This window comes from Oncorhynchus gorbuscha, unplaced genomic scaffold (assembly GCF_021184085.1).
Source record: "Oncorhynchus gorbuscha isolate QuinsamMale2020 ecotype Even-year unplaced genomic scaffold, OgorEven_v1.0 Un_scaffold_689, whole genome shotgun sequence".
In the NCBI taxonomy this organism is placed as follows: domain Eukaryota; kingdom Metazoa; phylum Chordata; class Actinopteri; order Salmoniformes; family Salmonidae; genus Oncorhynchus; species Oncorhynchus gorbuscha.
Genome location: NW_025745765.1, coordinates 260,223 through 285,948, shown reverse-complemented (window position 1 = coordinate 285,948; position 25,726 = coordinate 260,223). Strand labels below are relative to the sequence as shown.

Here is a 25,726-nt window from a genome sequence, read left to right as displayed (position 1 = left end):
TTGGATTCTTCAGGTCCCAGTTTACCTAAACCCTTCAATGGATTCTACCAGGTCCCAGTTGTTTACCTAAACCTAAACCCTTCAATGGATTCTCCCAGGTCCCAGTTTACCTAAACCCTTCAATGGATTCTACCAGGTCCCAGTTTACCTAAACCCTTCAATGGATTCTACCAGGTCCCAGACAGTTTACCTAAACCCTTCAATGGATTCTACCAGGTCCCAGACAGTTTACCTAAACCCTTCAATGGATTCTACCAGGTCCCAGACAGTTTACCTAAACCCTTCAATGGATTCTACCAGGTCCCAGTTTACCTAAACCCTTCAATGGATTCTACCAGGTCCCAGTTAAACCCTTCAAAACCCTTCAATGGATTCTACCAGGTCCCAGTTTACCTAAACCCTTCAATGGATTCTTCCAGGTCCCAGACAGTTTACCTAAACCCTTCAATGGATTCTACCAGGTCCCAGTTTACCTAAACCCTTCAATGGATTCTACCAGGTCCCAGTTTACCTAAACCCTTCAATGGATTCTACCAGGTCCCAGACAGTTTACCTAAACCCTTCAATGGATTCTACTAGGTCCCAGACAGTTTACCTAAACCCTTCAATGGATTCTACCAGGTCCCAGTTTACCTAAACCCTACAATGGATTCTTCAGCTCCCAGTTTACCTAAACCCTTCAATGGATTCTACCAGGTCCCAGACAGTTTACCTAAACCCTTCAGTGGATTCTACCAGGTCCCAGTTTACCTAAACCCTACAATGGATTCTACCAGGTCCCAGACAGTTTACCTAAACCCTTCAAAGGATTCTACCAGGTCCCAGACAGTTTACCTAAACCCTTCAAAGGATTCTACCAGGTCCCAGACAGTTTACCTAAACCCTTCAATGGATTCTACCAGGTCCCAGTTTACCTAAACCCTTCAATGGATTCTACCAGGTCCCAGTTTACCTAAACCCTTCAATGGATTCTACCAGGTCCCAGTTGACCTAAACCCTTCAATGGATTCTCCCAGGTCCCAGTTTACCTAAACCCTTCAATGGATTCTACCAGGTCCCAGACAGTTTACCTAAACCCTTCAAAGGATTCTACCAGGTCCCAGACAGTTTACCTAAACCCTTCAATGGATTCTCCCAGGTCCCAGTTTACCTAAACCCTTCAATGGATTCTACCAGGTCCCAGTTAAACTAAACCCTTCAATGGATTCTACCAGGTCCCAGTTAAACTAAACCCTTCAATTGATTCTTCAGCTCCCAGTTTACCTAAACCCTTCAATGGATTCTACCAGGTCCCAGTTGACCTAAACCCTTCAATGGATTCTCCCAGGTCCCAGTTTACCTAAACCCTTCAATGGATTCTTCAGGTCCCAGTTTACCTAAACCCTTCAATGGATTCTACCAGGTCCCAGACAGTTTACCTAAACCCTTCAAAGGATTCTACCAGGTCCCAGACAGTTTACCTAAACCCTTCAATGGATTCTCCCAGGTCCCAGTTTACCTAAACCCTTCAATGGATTCTACCAGGTCCCAGTTAAACTAAACCCTTCAATGGATTCTACCAGGTCCCAGTTAAACTAAACCCTTCAATTGATTCTTCAGCTCCCAGTTTACCTAAACCCTTCAATGGATTCTACCAGGTCCCAGACAGTTTACCTAAACCCTTCAATGGATTCTACCAGGTCCCAGTTTACCTAAACCCTTCAATGGATTCTTCCAGGTCCCAGACAGTTTACCTAAACCCTTCAATGGATTCTACCAGGTCCCAGTTTACCTAAACCCTTTAATGGATTCTACCAGCTCCCAGTTTACCTAAACCCTTCAATGGATTCTACCAGGTCCCAGACAGTTTACCTAAACCCTTTAATGGATTCTCCCAGGTCCCAGACAGTTTACCTAAACCCTTTAATGGATTCTCCCAGGTCCCAGACAGTTTACCTAAACCCATCAATGGATTCTACCAGGTCCCAGTTTACCTAAACCCTTCAATGGATTCTACCAGGTCCCAGTTTACCTAAACCCTTCAATGGATTCTACCAGGTCCCAGACACTTTACCTAAACCCTTCAATGGATTCTACCAGGTCCCAGTTTACCTAAACCCTTCAATGGATTCTACCAGGTCCCAGTTTACCTAAACCCTTCAATGGATTCTACCAGGTCCCAGTTTGCCTAAACCCTTCAATGGATTCTACCAGGTCCCACACCTCCATTAATACAGTGTATCAGTAGACACACCTCCTCCACACCTCCATTAATACAGTATATCTGTAGACACACCTCCATTAATACAGTGTATCAGTAGACACACCTCCATTAATACAGTGTATCTGTAGACACACCTCCATTAATACTGTGTTTCTTTAGACTCACCTCCACACCTCCATTAATACAGTGTATCAGTAGACACACCTCCATTAATACAGTGTATCAGTAGACACACCTCCATTAATATAGTGTATCTGTAGACACACCTCCTCCACACCTCCATTAATACAGTGTATCAGTAGACACACCTCCATTAATATAGTGTATCTGTAGACACACCTCCTCCACACCTCCATTAATACAGTGTATCAGTAGACACACCTCCTCCACACCTCCATTAATACAGTGTATCTGTAGACACACCTCCATTAATACAGTGTATCTATAGACACACCTCCATTAATACAGTGTATCTGTAGACACACCTCCTCCAGGAACCAAAAGGAACCAAAATGTCCGCTTCAGTGTTGGCCGTCTGCGGCCCATATCCTTACTCTGATACTGGACTCTAACGGTATAAACATGTCCGATCTCTCTTCAGTTCCTCCCTGGGTAGATGATGCAACTCTTCAGCCTTGTTGCTACAGTAGTCAATCTGAAACATTGTCAACGTATGAGGCTGGGATTCAAAACCATCGGACTTTAAAACCCTTTAACATGGCAGCAACCAATTTTAAATGGAATTAAACATGCATGTTGTTAGCTTATTGTGTCTCAAACAAGCCATTTAGTAAAAATTACCACGTGGTTTACATTATGTTTGTCCCATATATTTGTTTTAAACAACCAGAAAGTGAACATTATACAAACCCAACGTCACTCACCACTCAGTGTTAATTGTGTGTTTAAAATGTGAAATGACAAGGTTGTAAAATGCTGTTGACCTCTAAAACATCATTTAAGAGTGATTTAATTTCTAACGTTGTTTTACAATTTGAAACATCTGCTTCAGCAGGTCGGTGAGTTGCCCTTTAAAGGCATGAAATCAAAGCTAGTGATGGACAAGAGAGACATATTGAGTTGCCCATTAAAGGAATGAAATCAAAGCTAGTGATGGACAAGAGAGACATATTGAGTTGCCCTTTAAAGGCATGAAATCAAAGCTAGTGATGGACAATAGAGACATATTGAGTTGCCCATTAAAGGAATGAAATCAAAGCTAGTGATGGACAAGAGAGACATATTGAGTTGCCCATTAAAGGCATGAAATCAAAGCTAGTGATGGACAAGAGAGACATATTGAGTTGCCCATTAAAGGAATGAAATCAAAGCTAGTGATGGACAAGAGAGACATATTGTTATGGGATTTCCTGGTCTGAGCAAATACAAAAATCCTTTCAAATCCATATCATTATTCACGGTCTGCCTGTTATCTTCCATATGTTTCACTATCTATTCAGCGCATGTCATTTTAATTGTGTTCTAAGCATTTAAACTGTAAAATAAAAATGGACATGCATTTAAATATTATAGACAAATGTATAATATGTTGTTAATATATAGATATACTGATTTAATTAGGCCTTCAGCAGACAATGTAAATGAATGGATCATTGTTTTCAGATGATTTAAAAAGACTATGCAAATCCAACACTAAATCAGTTTACCCTAATTGGTCAAGTCAACCAACGGGGTTGACCCTAATTGGTCAAGTCAACCAACGGGGTTGACCCTAATTGGTCAAGTCAACCAACGGGGTTGACCCTAATTGGTCAAGTCAACCAACGGGGTTGACCCTAATTGGTCAAGTCAACCAACGGGGTTGACCCTAATTGGTCAAGTCAACCAACGGGGTTGACCCTAATTGGTCAAGTCAACCAACGGGGTTGACCCTAATTGGTCAAGTCAACCAACGGGGTTGACCCTAATTGGTCAAGTCAACCAACGGGGTTGACCCTAATTGGTCAAGTCAACCAACGGGGTTGACCCTAATTGGTCAAGTCAACCAACGGGGTTGACCCTAATTGGTCAAGTCAACCAACGGGGTTGACCCTAATTGGTCAAGTCAACCAACGGGGTTGAGATGTTTGTGATGCATTCTCTATTAAAGTTGAAGTCATGTAGTCAAAACGATTAATTTAAGGCCTATATCGAGGCTAAATACACATGTTTTGCAGAACCCTTTTAGTGATATTGTTTCTGTTTGTGTGCCAGTTAAAGGGTGGAAGGCGTTGTTCAGGGGTTTGTGGAGACCACATTCACGGTCGGTTCAATTTAAAATGTGCCCTTTAAAAGCCGCAACGCCTATAAACCGGAATCGGATCGAATCCCGACCAGAGTCAACGTATAGCAGAAGACGGCCATTAGCAACACTCACTACCCATCAACAGAACAGTGTCTATATATACACTGAGCTGAGTGAACTCACTGCCCATCAACAGAACAGTGTCTATATATACACTGAGCTGAGTGAACTCACTACCCATCAACAGAACAGTGTCTATATATACACTGAGCTGGGTGAACTCACTACCCATCAACAGAACAGTGTCTATATATACACTGAGCTGAGAGGAGCTGAGTGAACTCACTACCCATCAACAGAACAGTGTCTATATATACACTGAGCTGAGAGGAGCTGGGTGAACTCACTACCCATCAACAGAACAGTGTCTATATATACACTGAGCTGAGAGGAGCTGGGTGAACTCACTACCCATCAACAGAACAGTGTCTATATATACACTGAGCTGAGAGGAGCTGAGTGAACTCACTACCCATCAACAGAACAGTGTCTATATATACACTGAGCTGGGTGAACTCACTACCCATCAACAGAACAGTGTCTATATATACACTGAGCTGGGTGAACTCACTACCCATCAACAGAACAGTGTCTATATATACACTGAGCTGAGTGAACTCACTGCCCATCAACAGAACAGTGTCTATATATACACTGAGCTGAGAGGAGCTGAGTGAACTCACTACCCATCAACAGAACAGTGTCTATATATACACTGAGCTGAGTGAACTCACTGCCCATCAACAGAACAGTGTCTATATATACACTGAGCTGAGAGGAGCTGAGTGAACTCACTACCCATCAACAGAACAGTGTCTATATATACACTGAGCTGGGTGAACTCACTACCCATCAACAGAACAGTGTCTATATATACACTGAGCTGAGAGGAGCTGAGTGAACTCACTGCCCATCAACAGAACAGTGTCTATATATACACTGAGCTGGGTGAACTCACTACCCATCAACAGAACAGTGTCTATATATACACTGAGCTGGGTGAACTCACTACCCATCAACAGAACAGTGTCTATATATACACTGAGCTGGGTGAACTCACTACCCATCAACAGAACAGTGTCTATATATACACTGAGCTGGGTGAACTCACTACTCATCAACAGAACAGTGTCTATATATACACTGAGCTGGGTGAACTCACTACCCATCAACAGAACAGTGTCTATATATACACTGAGCTGGGTGAACTCACTACCCATCAACAGAACAGTGTCTATATATACACTGAGCTGAGAGGAGCTGAGTGAACTCACTGCCCATCAACAGAACAGTGTCTATATATACACTGAGCTGAGTGAACTCACTGCCCATCAACAGAACAGTGTCTATATATACACTGAGCTGAGAGGAGCTGGGTGAACTCACTACCCATCAACAGAACAGTGTCTATATATACACTGAGCTGAGTGAACTCACTGCCCATCAACAGAACAGTGTCTATATATACACTGAGCTGAGTGAACTCACTGCCCATCAACAGAACAGTGTCTATATATACACTGAGCTGAGAGGAGCTGAGTGAACTCACTACCCATCAACAGAACAGTGTCTATATATACACTGAGCTGGGTGAACTCACTACCCATCAACAGAACAGTGTCTATATATACACTGAGCTGAGTGAACTCACTGCCCATCAACAGAACAGTGTCTATATATACACTGAGCTGAGAGGAGCTGAGTGAACTCACTACCCATCAACAGAACAGTGTCTATATATACACTGAGCTGGGTGAACTCACTACCCATCAACAGAACAGTGTCTATATATACACTGAGCTGAGAGGAGCTGGGTGAACTCACTACCCATCAACAGAACAGTGTCTATATATAGACTGAGCTGGGTGAACTCACTACCCATCAACAGAACAGTGTCTATATATACACTGAGCTGGGTGAACTCACTACCCATCAACAGAACAGTGTCTATATATACACTGAGCTGAGAGGAGCTGAGTGAACTCACTACCCATCAACAGAACAGTGTCTATATATACACTGAGCTGGGTGAACTCACTACCCATCAACAGAACAGTGTCTATATATACACTGAGCTGAGAGGAGCTGAGTGAACTCACTGCCCATCAACAGAACAGTGTCTATATATACACTGAGCTGAGAGGAGCTGAGTGAACTCACTACCCATCAACAGAACAGTGTCTATATATACACTGAGCTGAGTGAACTCACTGCCCATCAACAGAACAGTGTCTATATATACACTGAGCTGAGTGAACTCACTACCCATCAACAGAACAGTGTCTATATATACACTGAGCTGAGTGAACTCACTACCCATCAACAGAACAGTGTCTATATATACACTGAGCTGAGTGAACTCACTGCCCATCAACAGAACAGTGTCTATATATACACTGAGCTGAGTGAACTCACTACCCATCAACAGAACAGTGTCTATATATACACTGAGCTGAGTGAACTCACTACCCATCAACAGAACAGTGTCTATATATACACTGAGCTGAGTGAACTCACTGCCCATCAACAGAACAGTGTCTATATATACACTGAGCTGAGTGAACTCACTACCCATCAACAGAACAGTGTCTATATATACACTGAGCTGAGTGAACTCATTACCCATCAACAGAACAGTGTCTATATATACACTGAGCTGAGAGGAGCTGAGTGAACTCACTGCCCTTCATGGGTTTAAAAGCAGTGGATTGTTATAAGGACAAGTGCACACTTGAAGGGAGTATAGATCAGAGGGTGAGAACACATGTAAACTGAACACATTAACTTCCTGCTGTGGTTGGTTACTACGGTTACTGACTTCGCCCAACAGGGTCAAACTCCCAAAGAAAACAAAGTGCTGTTGAGTTTCACTGCTCAGTAAAACTGCTGTTTACAACGCATCTCTACAAAAAAACAAGTCAAGGCATTTTGTCCATTAGAGTCTTAAATATTTACCTTCAACATTATCTACAAAAGCACATCATGACAGTTTGTACACAGTGACTGATGTCTGCAACGTCAGCTGAACATATATACAGTTTATTTACAAAGAAATCCTACACAGCACAGTGCCCCCAGTGGCTTGGAGGAGCAATCCATCTAAAGCACTTCACCTGAGGTTCACAAAGACTGCTGCAACAGCCCTGAGGAGCAGGGGGGGTCTGGAGACCACAGAGAGGAGCAGGGGGGAGTCTGGAGACCACAGAGAGGAGCAGGGGGAGTCTGGAGACCACAGAGAGGAGCAGGGGGAGTCTGGAGACCACAGAGAGGAGCAGGGGGAGTCTGGAGACCACAGAGAGGAGCAGGGGAGTCTGGAGACCACAGAGAGGAGCAGGGGGAGTCTGGAGACCACAGAGAGGAGCAGGGGGGAGTCTGGAGACCACAGAGAGGAGCAGGGGGAGTCTGGAGACCACAGAGAGGAGCAGGGGGAGTCTGGAGACCACAGAGAGGAGCAGGGAGAGGAGCAGGGGGGTCTGGAGACCACAGAGAGGAGCAGGGGGAGTCTGGAGACCACAGAGAGGAGCAGGGGAGTCTGGAGACCACAGAGAGGAGCAGGGAGAGGAGCAGGGGGGGTCTGGAGACCACAGAGAGGAGCAGGGGGAGTCTGGAGACCACAGAGAGGAGCAGGGGGAGTCTGGAGACCACAGAGAGGAGCAGGGGGAGTCTGGAGACCACAGAGAGGAGCAGGGGGAGTCAGGAGACCACAGAGAGGAGCAGGGAGAGGAGCAGGGGGAGTCTGGAGACCACAGAGAGGAGCAGGGGGAGTCTGGAGACCACAGAGAGGAGCAGGGGGAGTCTGGAGACCACAGAGAGGAGCAGGGGGAGTCTGGAGACCACAGAGAGGAGCAGGGGGAGTCTGGAGACCACAGAGAGGAGCAGGGGGAGTCTGGAGACCACAGAGAGGAGCAGGGGGAGTCTGGAGACCACAGAGAGGAGCAGGGGGAGTCTGGAGGTCACAGAGAGGAGCAGGGGGAGTCAGGAGACCACAGAGAGGAGCAGGGAGAGGAGCAGGGGGAGTCAGGAGACCACAGAGAGGAGCAGGGGGAGTCAGGAGACCACAGAGAGGAGCAGGGAGAGGAGCAGGGGAGTCAGGAGACCACAGAGAGGAGCAGGGGAGCCAGGAGACCACAGAGAGGAGCAGGGGGAGTCAGGAGACCACAGAGAGGAGCAGGGGGAGTCAGGAGACCACAGAGAGGAGCAGGGGGAGTCAGGAGACCACAGAGAGGAGCAGGGAGAGGAGCAGGGGAGTCAGGAGACCACAGAGAGGAGCAGGGGGAGCCAGGAGACCACAGAGAGGAGCAGGGGGAGCCAGGAGACCACAGAGAGGAGCATGGGGGAGTCAGGAGACCACAGAGAGGAGCAGGGGGAGTCAGGAGACCACAGAGAGGAGCAGGGGGAGTCTGGAGATCTCAGAGAGGAGCAGGGAGAGGAGCAGGGGGAGTCAGGAGAACACAGAGAGGAGCAGGGGGAGTCTGGAGACCACAGAGAGGAGCAGGGGGAGTCAGGAGACCACAGAGAGGAGCAGGGGGGAGTCTGGAGACCACAGAGAGGAGCAGGGGGAGTCTGGAGACCACAGAGAGGAGCAGGGGGAGTCTGGAGACCACAGAGAGGAGCAGGGGAAGTCTGGAGACCACAGAGAGGAGCAGGGGGGCAGGAGACCACAGAGAGGAGCTGGGGGGGTCTGGAGACCACAGAGAGGAGCGGCGGGGAGTCTGGAGACCACAGAGAGGAGCAGGGGGGCAGGAGACCACAGAGAGGAGCAGGGGGTCTGGAGACCACAGAGAGGAGCAGGGGGGAGTCAGGAGATCACAGAGAGGAGCAGGGGGGAGTCAGGAGACCACAGAGAGGAGCTTGGGTTTTAGGTGTGGTAGGAGGGGGGGGGGGGTTGGTTGCGTTTGATTGTCTCCCCTTCAGGCATGGTGCTGCAGAGACACAGGTTAGTTAACTCTGGTTCCAGTCAGTCAGTCAGTCAGACTGGGTCCATACTGATGGGTCTCCCTCTGGTTCCAGACAGACTGGGTCCATACTGATGGGTCTCCCTCTGGTTCCAGACAGACTGGGTCCATACTGATGGGTCTCCCTCTGGTTCCAGACAGACTGGGTCCATACTGATGGGTCTCCCTCTGGTTCCAGACAGACTGGGTCCATACTGATGGGTCTCCCTCTGGTTCCAGACAGACTGGGCCCATACTGATGGGTCCTCCTCTGGTTCCAGACAGACTGGGTCCATACTGATGGGTCTCCCTCTGGTTCCAGACAGACTGGGTCCATACTGATGGGTCTCCCTCTGGTTCCAGACAGACTGGGTCCATACTGATGGGTCTCCCTCTGGTTCCAGACAGACTGGGTCCATACTGATGGGTCTCCCTCTGGTTCCAGACAGACTGGGTCCATACTGATGGGTCTCCCTCTGGTTCCAGACAGACTGGGCCCATACTGATGGGTCTCCCTCTGGTTCCAGACAGACTGGGTCCATACTGATGGGTCTCCCTCTGGTTCCAGACAGACTGGGCCCATACTGATGGGTCCTCCTCTGGTTCCAGTCAGACTGGGTCCATACTGATGGGTCCTCCTCTGGTTCCAGTCAGACTGGGTCCATACTGATGGGTCCTCCTCTGGTTCCAGTCAGACTGGGTCCATACTGATGGGTCTCCCTCTGGTTCCAGACAGACTGGGTCCATACTGATGGGTCTCCCTCTGGTTCCAGACAGACTGGGTCCATACTGATGGGTCTCCCTCTGGTTCCAGACAGACTGGGCCCATACTGATGGGTCTCCCTCTGGTTCCAGACAGACTGGGTCCATACTGATGGGTCTCCCTCTGGTTCCAGACAGACTGGGCCCATACTGATGGGTCCTCCTCTGGTTCCAGTCAGACTGGGTCCATACTGATGGGTCCTCCTCTGGTTCCAGTCAGACTGGGTCCATACTGATGGGTCCTCCTCTGGTTCCAGTCAGACTGGGTCCATACTGATGGGTCTCCCTCTGGTTCCAGACAGACTGGGTCCATACTGATGGGTCTCCCTCTGGTTCCAGACAGACTGGGCCCATACTGATGGGTCTCCCTCTGGTTCCAGACAGACTGGGTCCATACTGATGGGTCTCCCTCTGGTTCCAGACAGACTGGGTCCATACTGATGGGTCTCCCTCTGGTTCCAGACAGACTGGGTCCATACTGATGGCTCCTCCTCTGGTTCCAGACAGACTGGGCCCATACTGATGGGTCTCCCTCTGGTTCCAGACAGACTGGGTCCATACTGATGGGTCTCCCTCTGGTTCCAGACAGACTGGGTCCATACTGATGGCTCCTCCTCTGGTTCCAGACAGACTGGGTCCATACTGATGGGTCTCCCTCTGGTTCCAGACAGACTGGGCCCATACTGATGGGTCTCCCTCTGGTTCCAGACAGACTGGGTCCATACTGATGGGTCTCCCTCTGGTTCCAGACAGACTGGGTCCATACTGATGGGTCTCCCTCTGGTTCCAGACAGACTGGGTCCATACTGATGGGTCTCCCTCTGGTTCCAGACAGACTGGGTCCATACTGATGGCTCCTCCTCTGGTTCCAGACAGACTGGGTCCATACTGATGGGTCTCCCTCTGGTTCCAGACAGACTGGGCCCATACTGATGGGTCTCCCTCTGGTTCCAGACAGACTGGGTCCATACTGATGGGTCTCCCTCTGGTTCCAGACAGACTGGGTCCATACTGATGGCTCCTCCTCTGGTTCCAGACAGACTGGGTCCATACTGATGGGTCTCCCTCTGGTTCCAGACAGACTGGGTCCATACTGATGGGTCCTCCTCTGAGAAGCAGTGTCTCCTTGATCTTGGGTTAATTCTCCAGCAGTGTTAACAGAGTGACTGGGCTCTACTACCCCCTCTGATCTCCACAGGTTTATCAAGTTCCTAAAAGAGGCCTTGGAGTTGATCACCAAGCGTCGGGTGTGTTCAGGGTTCTCCAGCAGGAATGTGTGACGGACACCTATGGTGTTATCCAGGCTGACCTCTAACCTCTGACTGGACCACAGACAGGGGGCGGGACCTGGGAGAGGCAGGCTGGGGCAGAGAGCCAATCACTAGGGAGAAGAGCACGAAGACTTCCTGCCTGAAGAAAATCTAAGAGAGAGGACAGAGAAGATGGAGATAGGTTAGGACAGTGGACAGGTGTGGGTTTAGATGTATCTATAGGGGTTAGTGGTAGGGTACTAGGGTTAGTGGTAGGGTACTAGGGTTAGTGGTAGGGTACTAGGGTTAGTGGTAGGGTACTAGGGTTAGTGGTAGGGTACTAGGGCTATAGGGGCAAATGGTAGGGTACTAGGGTTAGCGGTAGGGTACTAGGGTTAGTGGTAGGGTACTAGGGTTAGTGGTAGGGTACTAGGGTTAGTGGTAGGGTACTAGGGTTAGTGGTAGGGTACTAGGGCTATAGGGGCAAATGGTAGGGTACTAGGGTTAGCGGTAGGGTACTAGGGTTAGCGGTAGGGTACTAGGGTTAGCGGTAGGGTACTAGGGTTAGCGGTAGGGTACTAGGGTTAGCGGTAGGGTACTAGGGTTAGCGGTAGGGTACTAGGGTTAGCGGTAGGGTACTAGGGTTAGCGGTAGGGTACTAGGGTTAGCGGTAGGGTACTAGGGTTAGCGGTAGGGTACTAGGGTTAGCGGTAGGGTACTAGGGTTAGTGGTAGGGTACTAGGGTTAGCGGTAGGGTACTAGGGTTAGCGGTAGGGTACTAGGATTAGTGGTAGGGTACTAGGATTAGTGGTAGGGTACTAGGGTTAGTGGTAGGGTACTAGGGTTAGTGGTAGGGTACTAGGGTTAGCGGTAGGGTACTAGGGCTATAGGGGCTAGTGGTAGGGTACTAGGGTTAGCGGTAGGGTACTAGGGCTATAGGGGCTAGTGGTAGGGTACTAGGGTTAGCGGTAGGGTACTAGGGCTATAGGGGCTAGTGGTAGGGTACTAGGGTTAGTGGTAGGGTACTAGGGTTATAGAGGCTAGTGGTAGGGCACTAGGGTTAGTGGTAGGGTATGAGGGTTATAGGGGTTAGTGGTAGGGTACTAGGGCTATATGGGCTAGTGGTAGGGTACTAGGGTTAGTGGTAGGGTACTAGGGTTATAGGGGTCTGTGGTAGGGTACTAGGGTTATAGGGGTTAGCGGTAGGGTACTAGGGCTATAGGGGTCTGTGGTAAGGTACTAGGGTTATAGGGGTCTGTGGTAGGGTACTAGGGTTAGCGGTAGGGTACTAGGGCTATAGGGGTTAGTGGTAGGGAACTAGGGTTATAGGGGTTAGTGGTAGGGAACTAGGGCTATAGGGGTTAGTGGTAGGGTACTAGGGTTAGCGGTAGGGTACTAGGGCTAGCGGTAGGGTACTAGGGTTAGTGGTAGGGTACTAGGGTTAGCGGTAGGGTACTAGGGTTAGCGGTAGGGTACTAGGGTTAGCGGTAGGGTACTAGGGTTAGTGGTAGGGTACTAGGGTTAGTGGTAGGGTACTAGGGTTAGCGGTAGGGTACTAGGGTTAGCAGTAGGGTACTAGGGTTAGTGGTAGGGTACTAGGATTAGTGGTAGGGTACTAGGATTAGTGGTAGGGTACTAGGGTTAGCGGTAGGGTACTAGGGTTAGTGGTAGGGTACTAGGGTTAGCGGTAGGGTAGTAGGGCTATAGGGGCTAGTGGTAGGGTACTAGGGTACTAGGGTTAGCAGTAGGGTACTAGGGCTATAGGGGCTAGTGGTAGGGTACTAGGGTTAGTGGTAGGGTACTAGGGTTAGTGGTAGGGTACTAGGGTTAGTGGTAGGGTACTAGGGGTATAGGGGCTAGTGGCAGATTACTAGGGGTATAGGGGTTAGAGGTAAGGGTACTAGGGTTAGTGGTAGGGTACTAGGGTTATAGGGGTCTGTGGTAGGGTACTAGGGTTATAGGGGTTAGTGGTAGGGAACTAGGGCTATAGGGGTTAGTGGTAGGGTACTAGGGCTAGAGGGGTCTGTGGTAAGGTACTAGGGTTATAGGGGCTGGTAGTCACACCTCTGCAGTCTGTTAACCAGCTGTGTGACCAGGGAGTCAGAGATCCCAGGGTAGGCCTCCTCAGCTAGGAGAATAGCTTCTCTCAGTTCATCTAGAGCCATGGGGTTCCCATTCACTGCCTCCTGACGCTGCTTCAACTGGAGGACAGAGAGACGGGAACGACAGGGTTAGGAGGGAGGACAGAGAGAAGGGAACACAACAGGGTTAGGAGGGAGGACAGAGAGAAGGGAACAACAGGGTTAGGAGGGAGGACAGAGAGAAGGGAACAGCAGGGTTAGGAGGGAGGACAGAGAGAAGGGAACAACAGGGTTAGGAGGGAGGACAGAGAGAAGGGAACAGCAGGGTTAGGAGGGAGGACAGAGAGAAGGGAACAACAGGGTTAGGAGGGAGGACAGAGAGAAGGGAACACAACAGGGTTAGGAGGGAGGACAGAGAGAAGGGAACAACAGGGTTAGGAGGGAGGAGAGAGAGACGGGAACAACAGGGTTAGGAGGGAGGACAGAGAGAAGGGAACAGCAGGGTTAGGAGGGAGGACAGAGAGAAGGGAACAACAGGGTTAGGAGGGAGGACAGAGAGAAGGGAACACAACAGGGTTAGGAGGGAGGACAGAGAGAAGGGAAGAGCAGGGTTAGGAGGGAGGACAGAGAGAAGGGAACAACAGGGTTAGGAGGGAGGACAGAGAGAAGGGAACACAACAGGGTTAGGAGGGAGGACAGAGAGAAGGGAACAGCAGGGTTAGGAGGGAGGACAGAGAGAAGGGAACAACAGGGTTAGGAGGGAGGACAGAGAGAAGGGAACACAACAGGGTTAGGAGGGAGGACAGAGAGAAGGGAACAACAGGGTTAGGAGGGAGGACAGAGAGAAGGGAACAACAGGGTTAGGGGGTTGGTCTGTCTCATGGCCGGGGGTTGGGTTGGTCTGTCTCATGGCCGGGGTTGGGTTGGTCTGTCTGACCATGGCCGGGGTTGGGTTGGTCTGTCTCATGGCCGGGGTTGGGTTGGTCTGTCTTATGGCCGGGGGTTGGGTTGGTCTGTCTTATGGCCGGGGGTTGGGTTGGTCTGTCTGACCATGGCCGAGGGTTGGGTTGGTCTGTCTGACCATGGCCGGGGGTTGGGTTGGTCTGTCTCATGGCCGAGGGTTGGGTTGGTCTGTCTCATGGCCGGGGGTTGGGTTGGTCTGTCTCATGGCCGGGGGTTGGGTTGGTCTGTCTGACCATGGCCGAGGGTTGGGTTGGTCTGTCTGACCATGGCCGGGGGTTGGGTTGGTCTGTCTCATGGCCGAGGGTTGGGTTGGTCTGTCTGACCATGGTCGAGGGTTGGGTTGGTCTGTCTGACCATGGCCGAGGGTTGGGTTGGTCTGTCTCATGGCCGAGGGTTGGGTTGGTCTGTCTGACCATGGCCGAGGGTTGGGTTGGTCTGTCTGACCATGGCCGAGGGTTGGGTTGGTCTGTCTGACCATGGCCGAGGGTTGGGTTGGTCTGTCTGACCATGGCCGGGGGTTGGGTTGGTCTGTCTCATGGCCGGGGGTTGGGTTGGTCTGTCTCATGGCCGGGGGTTGGGTTGGTCTGTCTGACCATGGCCGGGGGTTGGGTTGGTCTGTCTGACCATGGCCCAGGGTTGGGTTGGTTTGGTTTGTCTGTCTCATGGCCGAGGGTTGGGTTGGTCTGTCTCATGGCCGAGGGTTGGGTTGGTTTGGTTTGTCTGTCTCATGGCCGAGGGTTGGGTTGGTCTGTCTGACCATGGCCGAGGGTTGGGTTGGTCTGTCTGACCATGGCCGGGGGTTGGTCTGTCTGACCATGGCCGAGGGTTGGGTTGGTCTGTCTCATGGCCGAGGGTTGCGTTGGTCTGTCTCATGGCCGGGGGTTGGGTTGGTCTGTCTCATGGCCGGGGGTTGGGTTGGTCTGTCTGACCATGGCCGAGGGTTGCGTTGGTCTGTCTCATGGCCGGGGGTTGGGTTGGTCTGTCTGACCATGGCCGAGGGTTGCGTTGGTCTGTCTCATGGCCGAGGGTTGGGTTGGTCTGTCTTACCATGGCCGGGGGTTGGGTTGGTCTGTCTGTCTCATGGCCGGGGGTTGGGTTGGTCTGTCTGTCTCATGGCCGAGGGTTGGGTTGGTCTGTCTCATGGCCGGGGGTTGGGTTGGTCTGTCTCATGGCCGAGGGTTGGGTTGGTCTGTCTGACCATGGCCCAGGGTTGGGTTGGTCTGTCTCATGGCCGAGGGTTGGGTTGGTCTGTCTGACCATGGCTGGGGGTTGGGTTGGTCTGTCTCATGGCCGAGGGTTGGGTTGGTCTGTCTGACCATGGCCGGGGGTTGGGTTGGTCTGTCTGTCTCATGGCCGAGGGTTGGGTTGGTCTGTCTCATGGCCGAGGGTTGGGTTGGTCTGTCTGACCATGGCCGAGGGTTGGGTTGGTCTGTCTCATGGCTGAGGGTTGGGTTGGTTTGGTTTGTCTGTCTCATGGCCGAGGGTTGGGTTGGTCTGTTTCATGGCCGGGGGTTGGGTTGGTCTGTCTGACCATGGCCGAGGGTTGCGTTGGTCTGTCTCATGGCCGGGGGTTGGGTTGGTCTGTCTGACCATGGCCGGGGTTGGGTTGGTCTGTCTGACCATGGCCGGGGTTGGGTTGGTCTGTCTCATGGCCGGGGTTGGGTTGGTCTGTCTGACCATGGCCGAGGGTTGCGTTGGTCTGTCTGACCATGGCCGGGGGTTGGGTTGGTCTGTCTCATGGCCGGGGTTGGGTTGGTCTGTCTGACCATGGCCGGGGTTGGGTTGGTCTGTCTGACCATGGCCGGGGGTTGGGTTGGTCTGTCTCATGGCCGGGGTTGGGTTGGTCTGTCTGACCATGGCCGGGGGTTGGGTTGGTCTGTCTGACCATGGCCGGGGTTGGGTTGGTCTGTCTCATGGCCGGGGGTTGGGTTGGTCTGTCTGACCATGGCCGAGGGTTGCGTTGGTCTGTCTGACCATGGCCGGGGTTGGGTTGGTCTGTCTCATGGCCGGGGGTTGGGTTGGTCTGTCTGACCATGGCCGAGGGTTGCGTTGGTCTGTCTCATGGCCGGGGTTGGGTTGGTCTGTCTCATGGCCGGGGTTGGGTTGGTCTGTCTGACCATGGCCGAGGGTTGCGTTGGTCTGTCTCATGGCCGGGGGTTGGGTTGGTCTGTCTGACCATGGCCGAGGGTTGCGTTGGTCTGTCTCATGGCCGGGGGTTGGGTTGGTCTGTCTCATGGCCGAGGGTTGGGTTGGTCTGTCTTACCATGGCCGGGGGTTGGGTTGGTCTGTCTTACCATGGCCGGGGGTTGGGTTGGTCTGTCTGTCTCATGGCCGAGGGTTGGGTTGGTCTGTCTCATGGCTGGGGGTTGGGTTGGTCTGTCTCATGGCCGAGGGTTGGGTTGGTCTGTCTGATGGCCGGGGTTGGGTTGGTCTGTCTGATGGCCGGGGTTGGGTTGGTCTGTCTGATGGCCGGGGGTTGGGTTGGTCTGTCTGATGGCCGGGGGTTGGGTTGGTCTGTCTCATGGCCGGGGGTTGGGTTGGTCTGTCTGACCATGGCCGAGGGTTGGGTTCGTCTGTCTCATGGCCGGGGGTTGGGTTGGTCTGTCTCATGGCCGAGGGTTGGGTTGGTCTGTCTGACCATGGCCGAGGGTTGGGTTCGTCTGTCTCATGGCCGGGGGTTGGGTTCGTCTGTCTCATGGCCGAGGGTTGGGTTCGTCTGTCTCATGGCCGGGGGTTGGGTTGGTCTGTCTCATGGCCGAGGGTTGGGTTGGTCTGTCTCATGGCCGGGGGTTGGGTTGGTCTGTCTGACCATGGCCGAGGGTTGGGTTGGTCTGTCTCATGGCCGGGGGTTGGGTTGGTCTGTCTGCGCTATGATAGGGGGGAGCTTCTTACTTCGGCCAGAGAAGGAGAGATGATGGTGGAAAACAGCCTCCCTGAAATGTCTCCACTCTCCACTTCCTGTCCCTCTCCCCCGTTCTGCAGTTTCTTAGGATCCTTCTCTCTGATGGTGAAGATCCAGTCATCACTCCCAAAGTTGTTCCCGCCCGACGCCTGCCCATCCTGCTCCCTGATTGGACAAGATAGACCAGAGTCAGGACTCTAATTGGCTCAGCACGACAGTATGACTCAATAGCCTTGGTTAAAGTAGTGCACTGCAAAGGGAAGAGGGTTCCATTTAGTATGCAAACTAGGTCTGATCCTGACTTACGAGTCAGACTCGTCTGAGCTGGACTCTTGCCTGCTGTCTGGTCTGCCTAGGTCTCATCTTGACTTACGAGTCAGACTCGTCTGAGCTGGACTCTGCCTGCTGTCTGGTCTGATCCTGACTTACGAGTCAGACTCGTCTGAGCTGGACTCTTGCCTGCTGTCTGGTCTGCCTAGGTCTGATCCTGACTTACGAGTCAGACTCGTCTGAGCTGGACTCTGCCTGCTGTCTGGTCTGATCCTGACTTACGAGTCAGACTCGTCTGAGCTGGACTCTGCCTGCTGTCTGGTCTGATCCTGACTTACGAGTCAGACTCGTCTGAGCTGGACTCTGCCTGCTGTCTGGTCTGCCTAGGTCTGATCCTGACTTACGAGTCAGACTCGTCTGAGCTGGACTCTGCCTGCTGCCTGGTCTGCTCAGCCTTCCACCTCCTGTATCTATCCACCAGCTCTGTCAGGTACGACGTCTTCTTGGCGTGACGCACAATCAGCTTGTGTTTCAACAGCTCTTTGGCAGTGGGCCTCTGCAGAGAGAGAGAGGGGGAAAGGGAAGGAGGAAAGTGGAAGGCATGAGAAGGAAGTTTAAGCAAGGTGAGGAGTGGAGAGACAGGACTGGATACAGAGAGGGTAAAACTACGCAGGCACAGATGCACAAATTACCTCCAAATGCTCTCTGATATTGCCAGGCCAGCGAATGGAAGTAAAACCAGTTGAAACCAGTTGAAACCAGTTAGGTTTGGGGTTTAAACGTGTTTTCCTAACAGAGCACTTCAAAGGGAAGTAAAACCAGTTGAAACCAGTTAGGTTTGGGGTTTGAAAGTGAACACTTCAGAAGCCTAACTCTAAAGGGACACTTACGAAGCTTGGCTCCTTGTTTAGGCAGGCCTCCACAAACTCCTTGAGGGGCTTGCTGTAGTTCCCCTCCAGGGTAGGAGGGGTGTTCTTTGGGATAAGGAACAGCACTTTCATCGGGTGTAGCTCAGAGTGTGGGGGTTCTCCTTTAGCCAGCTCTATACATGTTATACCCAGAGACCAGATGTCTGCCTGCAACACAGAGGGGACAGGGAGATGTTTTCACCTTCGGACCATCCAAAATGACACCCTACTGTTTATAGAATAGTCATTACTTTTGACCAGAGTCCTATGGGCTAGTGGACTATATAGGGAATAGGTTGCCGATTCAGATGTAGACCTTGTGTGGCATTTGGGATAACGTCTTTGTTGTCATTATAAACAGAACTTCCTGTATGACCCCTAAGTCATAGGCTGACTAACCTCTGACCTCTCACCATAGAGTCGTAGGCTGACTGTAACCTCCGACCTCTCACCATAGAGTCGTAGGCTGACTGTAACCCCCGACCTCTCACCATAGAGTCGTTGTCTGACTAATATATGACCCCTCACCATAGAGTCGTAGGTTGACTAATCTCTGACCTCTCACCATAGAGTCGTAGGCTGACTGTAACCTCTGACCTCTCACCATAGAGTCGTTGGCTGACTAATATATGACCCCTCACCATAGAGTCGTAGGCTGACTAACCTCTGACCTCTCACCATAGAGTCGTAGGCCGACTAACCTCTGACCTCTCACCATAGAGTCGTAGGCTGACTAATCTCTGACCTTTCACCATAGAGTCGTAGGCTGACTAATCTCTGACCCCTCACCATAGAGTCGTAGCCTGACTAACCTCTGACCTCTCACCATAGAGTCGTAGGCTGACTAACCTCTGACCTCTCACCATAGAGTCGTAGGCTGACTGTAACCTTCGACCTCTCACCTTACAGTCGTAGGCTGACTAATCTCTGACGTTCACCATAGAGTCGTAGGCTGACTAACCTCTGACCTCTCACCATAGAGTCGTAGGCTGACTAATCTCTGACCTCTCACCATAGAGTCATAGGCTGACTGTAACCTTCGACCTCTCACCTTACAGTCGTAGGCTGACTGCTTGATGACCTCTGGAGCCATCCAGAAGGGCGTGCCAACGAAGGTGCTGCGTTTGAGCTGGGTGTCTGTTAGCTGTCCCGCCACCCCAAAGTCTGCCAGCTTCACCTCCCCACGCTCCGACAGCAGGACGTTGGCAGCTGAGGGAGAGATGAGAGCAGTTTGGATCACAATGAAGCCAGGGGTAGGACCGACCAGGACTCAAACCCAGAATGGAACCAGGGGGGTAGGCCCGACCAGGACTCAAACCCAGAATGGAACCAGGGGTAGGACCGACCAGGACTCAAACCCAGAATGGAACCAGGGGTAGGACCGACCAGGACTCAAACCCAGAATGGAACCAGGGGGGTAGGCCCGACCAGGACTCAAACCCAGAATGGAACCAGGGGTAGGACCGACCAGGACTCAAACCCAGAATGGAACCAGGGGTAGGACCGACCAGGACTCAAACCCAGAATGGAACCAGGGGTAGGACCGACCAGGACTCAAACCCAGAATGGAACCAGGGGGGTAGGCCCGACCAGGACTCAAACCCAGAATGGAACCAGGGGTAGGACCGACCAGGACTCAAACCCAGAATGGAACCAGGGGTAGGACCGACCAGGACTCAAACCCAGAATGGAACCAGGGGGGTAGGCCCGACCAGGACTCAAACCCAGAATGGAACCAGGGGTAGGACCGACCAGGACTCAAACCCAGAATGGAACCAAGGGGGAAGGCCCGACCAGGACTCAAACCCAGAATGGAACTATCTAATCTGGACAACTCACTGTTCACCTCATAGAAAACCCACTTGAGGAGGAGGTCACTAGTTGTGGGTTAATGTCACTCATTCTAATCTAATCTGTTGATGTCTCTGTACCTTCTACATTAACCCTGTCAGTACTGTTGATGTCTCTGTGCCTTCTACATTAACCCTGTCAGTACTGTTGATGTCTCTGTACCTTCTACATTAACCCTGTCAGTACTGTTGATGTCTCTGTACCTTCTACATTAACCCTGTCAGTACTGTTGATGTCTCTGTACCTTCTACATTAACCCTGTCAGTACTGTTGATGTTTCTGTACCTTCTACATTAACCCTGTCAGTACTGTTGATGTCTCTGTACCTTATACATTAACCCTTTCAGTACTGTTGATGTCTCTGTGCCTTCTACATTAACCCTGTCAGTACTGTTGATGTCTCTGTACCTTCTACATTAACCCTGTCAGTACTGTTGATGTCTCTGTACCTTCTACATTAACCCTGTCAGTACTGTTGATGTCTCTGTACCTTCTACATTAACCCTGTCAGTACTGTTGATGTCTCTGTACCTTCTACATTAACCCTGTCAGTACTGTTGATGTCTCTGTGCCTTCTACATTAACCCTGTCAGTACTGTTGATGTCTCTGTGCCTTCTACATTAACCCTGTCAGTACTGTTGATGTCTCTGTACCTTCTACATTAACCCTGTCAGTACTGTTGATGTCTCTGTACCTTCTACATTAACCCTGTCAGTACTGTTGATGTCTCTGTACCTTCTACATGAACCCTGTCAGTACTGTTGATGTTTCTGTACCTTCTACATTAACCCTGTCAGTACTGTTGATGTCTCTGTACCTTCTACATGAACCCTGTCAGTACTGTTGATGTCTCTGTACCTTCTACATTAACCCTGTCAGTACTGTTGATGTCTCTGTACCTTCTACATTAACCCTGTCAGTACTGTTGATGTCCCTGTACCTTCTACATTAACCCTGTCAGTACTGTTGATATCTCTGTACCTTCTACATTAACCCTGTCAGTACTGTTGATGTCTCTGTGCCTTCTACATTAACCCTGTCAGTACTGTTGATGTCTCTGTACCTTCTACATTAACCCTGTCAGTACTGTTGATGTCTCTGTACCTTCTACATTAACCCTGTCAGTACTGTTGATGTCTCTGTACCTTCTACATTAACCCTGTCAGTACTGTTGATGTCTCTGTACCTTCTACATTAACCCTGTCAGTACTGTTGATGTCTCTGTACCTTCTACATTAACCCTGGCAGTACTGTTGATGTTTCTGTACCTTCTACATTAACCCTGGCAGTACTGTTGATGTCTCTGTACCTTCTACATTAACCCTGTCAGTACTGTTGATATCTCTGTACCTGCTAGCTAGGTTAGCCCCTACTGGTATCCATGCTAGCTAGGTTAGCCCCTACTGGTATCCATGCTAGGTTAGCCCCTACTGGTACCCATGCTAGCCCTGACTGGTATCCATGCTAGGTAATAATATAATATATGCCATTTAGCAGACGCTTTTATCCAAAGCGACTTACAGTCATGTGTGCATACATTCTACGTATGGGTGGTCCCGGGATCGAACCCACTACCCTGGCGTTACAAGCGCCATGCTCTACCAACTGAGCTACAGAAGGACCATAGGTTAGCCCCTACTGGTACCCATGCTAGCTAGGTTAGCCCTGACTGGTATCCATGCTAGGTTAGCCCCTACTGGTATCCATGCTAGGTTAGCCCCTACTGGTATCCATGCTAGGTTAGCCCCTACTGGTATCCATGCTAGGTTAGCCCTACTGGTATCCATGCTAGGTTAGCCCCTACTGGTATCCATGCTAGGTTAGCCCCTACTGGTATCCATGCTAGGTTAGCCCCTACTGGTATCCATGCTAGGTTAGCCCCTACTGGTATCCATGCTAGGTTAGCCCCTACTGGTATCCATGCTAGGTTAGCCCCTACTGGTATCCATGCTAGGTTAGCCCCTACTGGTACCATGCTAGGTTAGCCCCTACTGGTACCCATGCTAGCTAGTACCTTTGATGTCTCTGTGTATCTTCTTCTCTGAGTGGAGGTATTCCAGACCCTTCAGAATCTCTCTGAGGATGGTGGCGATCTGAGTCTCATCCAGCAACCCCGGCTCCAACTGGAAAAACCACACAACCGCTTCTGTTAGCTAGGACAACTCACACAATCACCCCTGTTAGCTAGGACAACTCACACAATCACCCCTGTTAGCTAGGACAACTCACACAACCGCCCTGTTAGCTAGCACAACTCACACAACCCCCCCTGTTAGCTAGCACAACTCACACAACCCCCCCTGTTAGCTAGCACAACTCACACAACCGCCCCTGTTAGCTAGGACAACTCACACAACCGCCCCTGTTAGCTAGCACAACTCACACAACCGCCCCTGTTAGCTAGCACAACTCACACAACCGCCCCTGTTAGCTAGGACAACTCACACAACCGCCCTGTTAGCTAGCACAACTCACACAACTGCCCATGTTAGCTAGCACAACTCACACAACCGCCCCTGTTAGCTAGCACAATCACACAACCGCCCCTGTTAGCTAGCACAATCACACAACCGCCCCTGTTAGCTAGGACAACTCACACAACCGCCCCTGTTAGCTAGGACAACTCACACAACCTCCCCTGTTAGCTAGCACAACTCACACAACCGTTAGCTAACACAACGTCCACATATCGTCCGACTACTGGTAACATCACTCACCAGATCTAATGCCGAGCCTCCCCCAAGATACTCCATAATGATCCACAGCTTGGCCTCCTGAAGCAGACAAGAGAAGCCAGTTACAGAGGCCCTGTTCCTCCAAATCTGTAGCAATAAGATGCCCTGAGAAGCTCTGTCTGGTGGGAGTCAGGAGTCTTTTATCCTGGTTTCATTTGGGATTAAATAGAGAAGTGGGAAGTGAGATTAAAATGCTGTTAAATCCCTTCCTACTAACATGACGATGGTCCTAAATATCAGCCTGTGGGCCAGATGTCTGCAGGGGAGTAGCACTTTCCCTTCGGTTCTTCTATAACTGTTAAGTATCTAGGCCAGAAAAGAGGACACTTCGCTGAAGTATAGTATGTTTAGAGAACAACCTGGAAAAGGGGGGTTTATGGGACAGTGGTTCAGCAGGGGGTTTATGGGACAACAGGGGGTTTATGAGACAACAGGGGGTTTATGAGACAACAGGGGGTTTATGGGACAACAGGGGGTTTATGGGACAACAGGGGGGTTTATGAGACAACAGGGGAGTTTAATGGGACAACAGGGGGGTTTATGGGACAACAGGGGGTTTATGAGACAGTGGTTCAGCAGGGGGTTTAATGGGACAACAGGGGGTTTATGGGACAACAGGGGGTTTAATGGGACAACAGGGGGGTTTATGGGACAACAGGGGGTTTATGGGACAACAGGGGGTTTATGGGACAGTGGTTCAGCAGGGGGTTTAATGGGACAACAGGGGGTTTATGGGACAACAGGGGGTTTATGAGACAACAGGGGTTTATGGGACAACAGGGGGTTTATGGGACAACAGGGGGGTTTATGGGACAGTGGTTCAGCAGGGGGTTTAATGGGACAACAGGGGGTTTATGGGACAACAGGGGGTTTATGAGACAACAGGGGGTTTATGGGACAACAGGGGTTTAATGGGACAACAGGGTTTAATGGGACAACAGGGGGTTTATGGGACAACAGGGGGTTTATGAGACAGTGGTTCAGCAGGGGGTTTAATGGGACAACAGGGGGTTTATGGGACAACAGGGGGTTTATGGGACAACAGGGGGTTTATGGGACAACAGGGGGTTTACGGGACAACAGGGGGTTTATGGGACAACAGGGGGGTTTATGAGACAGTGGTTCAGTGGGACAACAGGGGGGTTTTTGGGACAGTGTTTCATGGGACAACAGGGGGGTTTATGGGACAGTGGTTCAGTGGGACAACGGGGGTTTATGGGACAGTGGTTCAGGGGACAACAGGGGGTTTGTGGGACAGTGTTTCATGGGACAACAGGGGGGTTTATGGGACAGTGGTTCAGTGGGACAACAGGGGGGTTTATGGACAGTGGTATAGAGGTTCAGTGGGACAACAGGGGGGTTTATGGGCCAGTGGTTCAGTGGGACAACAGGGGGTTTATGGGACAGTGGTTCAGTGGGACAGCAGAGGGGTTTATGGGACAGTGGTATAGAGGTACAGTGGGACAACAGGGGGTTTATGGGACAGTGGTTCAGTGGGACAACAGGGGGGTTTATGGGACAGTGGTATAGAGGTTCAGTGGGACAACAGGGGGTTTATGGGACAGTGGTTCAGTGGGACAACAGGGGGGTTTATGGGACAGTGGTTCAGTGGGACAACAGGGGGTTTATGGGACAGTGGTATAGAGTTTCAGTGGGACAACAGGAGGGTTTATGGGACAGTGGTTCGGTGGGACAGCAGGGGGTTTATGGGACAGTGGTATAGAGGTACAGTGGGACAACAGGGGTTTAATAGGACAACAGGAGGTTTATGGGACAGTGGTTCAGTGGGATAACAAGGGGTTTATGAGATAGTGGTTCAGTGGGACAACAGGGGGTTTATGGGACAGTGGTTCAGTGGGACCGAGGGGTTTATGGGACAGTGGTTCAGTGGGACAACAGGGGGGTTTATGGGACAGTGGTATAGAGGTACAGTGGGACAACAGGGGTTTATGGGTCAGTGGTATAGAGGTACAGTGGGACAACAGGGGTTTATGGGACAGTGGTTCAGTGGGACAAGAGGGGGTTTATGGGACAGTGGTTCAGTGGGACAACAGTGGGGTTTATGGGACAGTGGTATAGAGGTACAGTGGGACAACAGGGGGTTTATGGGTCAGTGGTATAGAGGTACAGTGGGACAACAGGGGGTTTATGGGACAGTGGTTCAGTGGGACAACAGGGGGTTTATGGGACAGTGGTTCAGTAGGACAACAGGGGGTTTATGGGACAGTGGTTCAGTGGGACAACAGGGGGTTTATGGGACAGTGGTATAGAGGTTCAGTGGGACAACAGGGGGTTTATGGGACAGTGGTTCAGTGGGACAACAGGGGGTTTATGGGACAGTGGTTCAATGGGACAACAGGGGGTTTATGGGACAGTGGTATAGAGGTTCAGTGGGACAACAGGGGGTTTATGGGACAGTGGTTCAGTGGGACAACAGGGGGTTTATGGGACAGTGGTTCAGTGGGACAACAGGGGGTTTATGGGACAGTGGTTCAGTGGGACAACAGGGGGTTTATGGGACAGTGGTTCAGTGGGACAACAGGGGGTTTATGGGACAGTGG

At 51.0% G+C, this 25,726-nt stretch overlaps 1 protein-coding gene and 1 pseudogene across 1 annotated transcript; one reads left to right on the top strand and one right to left on the bottom strand.

Annotated features, from left to right (window-relative positions):
• Positions 1-11,487: 11,487 nt before the first annotated feature.
• Positions 11,488-23,204, bottom strand: LOC124019816 (serine/threonine-protein kinase 24-like; the record flags this gene model as incomplete). Its single annotated transcript, XM_046335249.1, is given in 8 exon segments — positions 11,488-11,625; positions 13,519-13,655; positions 17,391-17,565; positions 18,075-18,226; positions 18,561-18,746; positions 19,630-19,787; positions 22,445-22,553; positions 23,148-23,204. Coding segments are annotated over 8 exon segments (1,014 nt in total), but the record flags the coding sequence as incomplete, so codon positions are not given.
• Positions 23,205-24,836: 1,632 nt separating this feature from the next.
• LOC124019814 overlaps positions 24,837-25,726 on the top strand; it is a 32,978-nt pseudogene continuing 32,088 nt past the window's right edge.